This window comes from Propithecus coquereli, unplaced genomic scaffold, assembly GCF_000956105.1.
Source record: "Propithecus coquereli isolate 6110/MARCELLA unplaced genomic scaffold, Pcoq_1.0 Scaffold513, whole genome shotgun sequence".
Lineage (NCBI taxonomy): Eukaryota > Metazoa > Chordata > Mammalia > Primates > Indriidae > Propithecus > Propithecus coquereli.
In genome coordinates, this window is record NW_012150986.1 from 1,371,275 (window position 1) to 1,378,868 (window position 7,594).

The following is a 7,594-nucleotide window of genomic DNA, read 5'->3' on the forward strand; positions in this document are numbered from 1 at the left end:
ATCAGCTACTCGAGGGCAAGGATGATATCTTATTAACTTATTTTACTCAAAGCACTTAGCATGAACCCAACATATAGTAGGTCCTCAATGAATGTTTGTGGAACTGAATCAAATTCTGCTGTAAACTGGTTGAACATTGAGAGCACAGGGTAACAGGGTGACGACAGAGGAGTCTGATTGTTCATACTAAATACTTTCTCGGATCCCATCATTAGAGAGCTTGAGTAACATTAGCCCTGTAGGCATAATTATTTTTATCCCTTCATTATTATTAATAAGTCATCCCTGATTAGATTTTTACGGATTCTACCAGATAACACTGAGCTACTCATAAACTATCACATATCACTGCTTTTGCCAGGTTTGGACTTATGGCAGAACTGAGGAACAGCAAGTGCCAATATCAGTTTTCTCTGAACCTTCTCCTGGGCGGGGGGCGGCTGGAAGGAATACTGTGGAGCTGCATCTTGCCCTCCGCGGACTGGCTTGTTTTGTGGTTGGCTCAATAGCAAATCTTGGGTGTAGTAGTTTTAATAGCACTGCAGAGAGCCATAAACAAGAATTATAGGCATCACAGAATTAAAAACATGCAGTGTAGAATTAAAATTAGAAAGTGACTTTTTTTTTAACCTTGTCCAAGAAACACAGTAGCTTAGCAGTGTATTCATCGGCATAAACCACTTCTGCCATCTGGTGGCCATGAATAATACAGACTTATCAGGCAGCCCTTGCTCAGCACATGCCACAGTGAGCACCCCTGTAGGTTCTCTATTTGGACAGCTGGAATAGCCCGGCTTCCACCAGGAGGGAGTGGATAATGAAGTGCAGACAAATGAGGCTGCAGTGACAGCAGCTCTGTGCTCCTTTTGGAGATGAGATTATAAGGAGGGAGCTGGGGGACCGAGATTAGAACCTAGAAATAGCCGCCTTCATTGTGCTACAACCTAGGATTCAAGGAGCAATAAAGTATGGTCCCTGCCTGCAAGGAATCCCTAGTCTAGTGAAGGAGACAGACAAGTAACCAGGTAATTTCAATACAGTGATATGGGGGCTGAGAGGAGAGGTACCAAATCATGCCATGGGGCTTCAGGGAAGGCTCCCTGGAGGAAGCAGCATCTAAATAGATTTCAAGTTATTTAGAATCTGATTCCTTTTTTTCTCTTTTTCTTACCTATTCTTTAATGCTCAGAGCCAGTAATCGCTTTAAGTGATGCCATTATTTATGTTCATAAAACAGAGAGAGATTAATAAGTGACTATAAAGGGATAATTATATTTTATATTTCCTTTCCTTTCAAGTTTAGGGCCAAGGTGCAAGTTTCATTGCTCTAAGGAAATAAGAACCAAGATTTTACTGCAGTTTCAGGCTCTAGTAGACCAATGTTCTCCCTACCTCACCACCAGAAAGAGGTATTATTAGCAAGCCATTAATCTAGCCTGCCTACTCCCAGCCCAGGGCAAGGAAAGAGATCTATTTAAGATAGTGTGGGAGGGAAGCAATTGAATGGGAGATTGAGTTGATGTCTCCCTTCCAACTCCTCCCCTTCTTCCACCTCATCCTAACCAGGAACACCTGTATTCTACTCTTCTTCGTAAATTTAAGAATATAAAAGCTTTTCCTTGTGCCACCAATTTAGAAAAGCCCACTGTTTGCTTGCAGAGAAAAATGAGGGTGGCACTGGAGGTGGGCACTTTAACACAGAAGAAATTTATCTCAAAAAGTCTTCCTGATAAACATTGACTTTGGAGGCAGTTTGCAAAGACTACCTACATGGTTTTGAGGAGTTTTCTCTGGTTGCGTATAGGAGCCAACATCTGTTGAAAGACTCCTAAGCGAAGGAAGATGAGAAATACTATCACATTTTTCTGACACAGACACTAAGTCAGCAGTTCAGGCAGCGAGGCCCACAGACAGCCAAATCAGACATGGATAGAAATCGGATAGCTCGAGAGTGCTCAGTTCCTAGTTTGGGGGCACCACGTTGAATAAAGAAGAATGGGGCCGGCATTAGGGAGGCCAGTCAGAGCAAGCCACAGGACCAAGAGAAGCACTGGCAGGGAGGGTATCCACAATACAGCCCATTTGAAATAGGGATATGGAATGCATTCTAATTTTAAAAGACTAGACTTTCAGTCACTCAACAAACGTGATGTAAATACTCCCAACATGGCCTATTTCCAGGTACCAACAGTTGCAAAACTGACTCACACAAATTCCTGAATACGTAGCAATCAACTCCCCTGAGCCAGTGTGAGCTGGCTCCAGGATCCAGCGGGTGGACCGGGCAGCTCTGCTGTGTCTGTGCCTACTTTCCACTCTAGTATTATGGCAGCAAATCTTCCATTATTGTTCTCAGCTTTTTTTTTTTTTTTTTGCTTGTTGTTTTGAAACAAGGCACATTGAATGCAGGAGTGAGCCCTCTTGTACAAAGATTATGAGATGGACCCAATGAAATGTATGTATCCAATTTCATATTAATAGTAAGTGAAAGTTTAGTTGGGAACCATTCTGAAAATCTGATTTGGTATACAAATTAGCTTAGGGTAACAAAAACTCACTTTTTTTTTCAGCCTTTTGCTAATACTTCCAAGGGGGAAAGAAAAATTGAAAATGCCAAGTATATTTCAGTATTATTGCTTTTTCTGCCCTCAGAACACCGGAGCCGGAGCGATCGTCGAGAGCAGAGAGCAGCTGTCCCCCTTGCCACCGCTGCTCCCCCACTGCCCGCCTACCCTCCAGCTCACAGCCAGAGGAGGCGTGAGGTTAAGGACCGTCACTTCCTAACGGTAAGCTTGGTGGCCACCGGCAGCCCTGTGCTTGCTTGTCGGGAAGCAGGAGTTTGTCTTCTTGGGAGTCAGTTTCCTGCCTGCCAGTGCGGGGGGCTGCGCTGGCTGAGAGAACAACTCGTGGACATTTTTGGGAACAAACTAATTTTTCCCCTTTCATTGCTGAAAGAAATGCCTCTTTTTGGGAGGAGAGTAAGGATATAGCTAGTTTAGTTAAGTGGTTGCACGATACAGTAAAGCAATAATAGCTGTGGACTCTAAAATCAGAAAAAAAAAATTACTTCAAATCCCAGTTCTTCTGCTTACAAGCTGAAGGATTTCGGGGTAAGTTATTTACCTCCTTTGCCCTCAGTTCCCTCATCTGTCATGTGGGGATATTGATAGCATCTAGTTTATAGGCCTTGAGGATTAAATGAGATGAGGCATGTAAAGAGCTTAGCCCAGTGTAAGACGTCAGTAAATGTTAACCACAACTGCCACTATAATTATGACTAGTCAAGTGATAGCGTGGCTGACTCAGTGGGGTGAGCTGGGAAAGAACTTAAGTGATGAGAAAAATTACCATATGAAGACGAATCATGTCATCATTTCATGCTTTCCCATTCTCTAAAGGAGGCCAGTTCCCCAGGGTAACTTATTACCACAGTGACATCATCACTGCTGGTGCTTTCAGCCCCACCCAGGTGGATGTGGCTGTAACTCAGCCTGAGCCCCCAAGTGTGAATCACAGATGAAGAAACCGACCTGGCTCAGAACACCTGCAAACACTGTCAGCAGCTGCTACAAACACAGCACCCCAGGTGTGCCTTGTGGGGCCTCAGCGGGGACAAGTGAGCACTTTGTGAGTCTGAGTAGGGCATTATTGAAGTGAGAGACTATGATTTTTGCGACCAGATCGGCCCATACTACCTGCCTGAATGTCTGCACTCCTGTTCTCTTGTCATTCTGGTTTGAGACCCAAAGTCTATAGAGGTTACAACAGTGTGGGGTACGAGTTGAGGTTTTTATTAGAAATGAAGTTTGCATGTATGACTCTAGACCCTGCACCTTTATGGTTTTTACAACATGCAAGATAGATGCAAAATATTTGGGCCACATGATGCCAAACATCCAGCTGAAAACAGACTTCATCTAAGCGAATCCACATGATAATAATATTAAATACATCCAGATAAGACCTTGCTCGATATCGGACAATATAGAAACATTTTCCGACTTGTGCAGTGCTCATCAGATGCACACTGCATTCCATGCTGCACTCACCAGATTGCTGCAGTGCAGCCCAAGGGTAAGGAAGGGAGATAAGTGCCTCTTCTGGCTTTCTAGTCCTTCAGACAGAGCAGTTACACATGCTAGTGATTTGTCATAAAGGCCCCTACTCGACAGAAGTTCTTAGGCAGCTCAAATCTGCTTGTCGGAGCGTTTGCTTTTAATGAGGCATTTTCTGCATAGAAATGCTAAAAATATTTTTCCCATTCATTATAACATGTTTTGTGGCTCATTAAGTTGGTTTTCTTAGGGGGGAGATAAGAGAGAAAAATTTTAGGCATTTACAGAAATGACATAAAAATATAACCCTTTCTCATAATTTGCATAATTTTTAATAATATCTAAATACCAAAGTAAGACTATAATAAAAGGCTTAAAATAATGAATAGCAATGAGGAGACTTCATTTATTCAACAAACATCAATAAGAGAGGACTCTAGATTACACTTAGGTAAACTTCAGAAAGTTTGCCCACCTCAAATGATAATACTTAATATTTCTAAGTAACTTGGGGAAATTTTAACTATTTGATTTGTTCAAGAGTTTGGGTCACCAAGTTCATTAGAAGATTCTCATTCAAGGTATATCTCTCAGACTTAGATAGAAGATGATTCTATGAGCTAAGCTTACAGGGCTATATACTGCTGAAAGAGAAATGGCTGCAGGTATAGGGTCAGGAGCCAAATTGCTGGATAGATATTTTCTTAGACAGAAACTCTCCTTCTTTCATCTATGAGACCCAGTGAAGTCGTGTTTTTATTCTATTAAAAAAGCATTCATAGTGAGATTCTGATATATAGTCTTCCACAACTCTGCAGGCTATTATACTATACCTTGGTCATTAATGGCATGGACTATGACGCCAAACTGCCTGGCTTTGAATACCAGCTCTACCACTTACTAGCTATGTGACCCTGGACAAGACAATCACTTCAGTGTCTCGGGGATAAGAGTAGATAGTACTTCATAGGCTCTTGGCACGAGGATTGAATGTGTTAATACATGTAAACAGTACCTGATGCATAATAATCACTTCATAAATATTAGACATTATTATTATTTGCCAATCAAGCCCCTGAGGTATCTGTATTATAGTGATAAGCTCATAGGTCAAACTGGGTTTAAACTTTTGATTGTGTGATTTGGAAAATGTGATTGTATCTTTCTGATTCCCAGCTTCTTTATCTGTAAAATGGGGATAATAATTTCAACTTTACAAGGTTGTTAAGGAGACTTAATATGATGTTATATAAATAAGATTAAATTATGTGTGTGTATGTGTGAAAGTGCCTACCACGGTGCCTAAAATACCTAAATGTCTGAATCTATATTCATAATAACTTATAATGAAATTCTTATCATCAGATGAAAAGCCTGTAACATACACTCACATATAAGACTGGAGGAAATATAAATCATTATACCCTTTCTACAGGGAAAAACTCTAAATATTCATACCATTTGATTCAGTAATTCTACATCTAGGAATTGACCCCTGGGAAATAATCAGTATATACAAAAATTTATTCACTAGGATGTTCATCAAAGCACTGTTTATAATAAGATAAATAATCACAAATATTCTAAATGTCCAACGATAGGAGCTTAGTTTAATGAATCTTTATACATCCACAATATCAAAAATAGTGTTAGAGAAGAATATATAATGACATGGAAAATGTATGTTTTATCATCAGAGATTTTTAAATAGTTTATAAAATTGTGTATATTATGTCTATGAGTGTATGTATGTGCATGTACACACATGCATAGGAAAAAAGGCAGGAAGGCTATATATCTGTGGTTCCCAAATTGTGTGCTGACGTGCCCTAGGGCACTAGAGTTAACTCCTAAGGGTACTGGGGGTTGTTAAAATTTCAAGGGACACAGTGTCATCTATCTGATGACATCTGGTAATGGCTCCAAGGTAACCTCCTATTAACACAGGTGAGAAGAAGAGATGCTTGGTTTCTTAACATTTAATTTATGCCAAAAGTTGTCCAGGGAGAACTTACAGGAAACAGGACAAGCCAATTTAGCTTAAAACTCTCTCTTAGCTGAAAATTCAAGGGGTGTCCCTAATTAAAGCCTATTTGGAAGTCCTCCCTCATCGAGGGTGGCAAAGGAGGTGACTTCAGGGAAAGGCTTCCCTACAAAAAGAGTATCTTTTCCATCTTGCTACTGGATTCTTAAATTCTATAGCCAGAGACTATGTGTTTGTCTTCTATTAGAAGAGAGATCAGCTCTACCAGATATTTACCCCTTAAGAAATTAATTTTAGATCATTTCTTTGGGACATAAGGCTACTGTGGACCTGAGCTACAGAGAAGAGATTGAAACAAACTTTACCAAATCCACATTTTCACATAACATCTCAAGCTTTTATTTAATTCACCACAGAAAACACAATTTTAGACTGGAAAAGGACCTAATGAGTTATTTGGGACTGGCTGCAAGCCAACTATAAAAAGTTTATAGTGAAAATGTTCCCAAGGGCAACATGAAAGAGAAATTGCCTGGGATCAACTTCTGTCCACATGATTGAACTCTTGGCTGCAAATTAACTTGTTAAGTGGCAGGATACTGGTTATTTGGCGAAAGCTAGGCAGAGGAAAGGGGGCCCCAGTGGGGTGTGTTTGTGTACTAAATAAAAACTCATTCACTGAAACTCATTTGCCTCCAGGTAGAACTCCTGAGGAATTTTTCTTCCTTGCCTAGGCTGTGGTCAAAATGGGAATGGCAAATGAATATCAAAATAAGGAGCCTTTGCCAGAGCTGGAATGGGTAGCCTGTTCCCTACATATCCAACCATGTATTTTCACTCTTGCTACTAACCATTAGAGGTGGCCCACGCAGCCTTTGTTGGTAAGAAGAAATCATTTTATATGCTCAAAAACTGTTAGATTTACAGTGCTGATGGCTGGAAAGCTGCTTGTTGAGGCACTTGAATAGATTTGTTTTTGTGGATCAGAACACACACTGAGACTTCCAGGTAGCTGAAGACAGTGATGAAACCCTAGGTCCCCATCTCCCAGTATTTCCTCCAAAAATGATATAGAACTACAATAAGGGAAAAATAGAACTACACAAAAAACATACCATAAGCATAACTTGAAGACAGAGAATGCCCAAACATCAAATTCACTGTTAAGTAAAAAGAGAGAAAACACCAAGTGTCAGCATGTTTTAATACAAGGTGAGGGAGGGCAAATTCAGAAAAATCGTATGGAAGAGGGGAACTAGCAATGGGTCCTAAGGTTTATCTAAAACTGCCACCTGAAAAATTATCTACCATAAGTCTAAAAATACTACAAAATTGTCCAGATAGACATAAGCTACAGAAAAAAGACTTCAAAGTATGCATAGTTTGGTAAAACTCTGGAGTGTAGCCATCTGGTCCGGGGCTTTTACGTTTTGGGAGGTTTTTGATTGCTGCTCCAATTTCTGAACTTGAAATTGGTCTATTCAGATATTCTGTTACCTCTTGGGTGAACTTAGGGAGGTTGTATGTTTCCAGGAATTTGTCCATTTCCTCCTCG

General features: G+C 40.4%; 1 protein-coding gene across 4 annotated transcripts in view; it reads left to right on the plus strand.

The window, feature by feature from the left end:
* The window catches only part of NHS (Nance-Horan syndrome (congenital cataracts and dental anomalies)), a 330,666-nt gene that overhangs the window by 288,086 nt on the left and 34,986 nt on the right, over positions 1–7,594 (plus strand). For all 4 annotated transcript variants that reach the window (XM_012656632.1, XM_012656633.1, XM_012656634.1 and 1 more), the window contains exon 3: positions 2,653–2,786. In XM_012656632.1, coding sequence (XP_012512086.1) covers positions 2,653–2,786 — 134 coding nt within the window. The remainder of the gene's footprint in view (positions 1–2,652; positions 2,787–7,594) is intronic.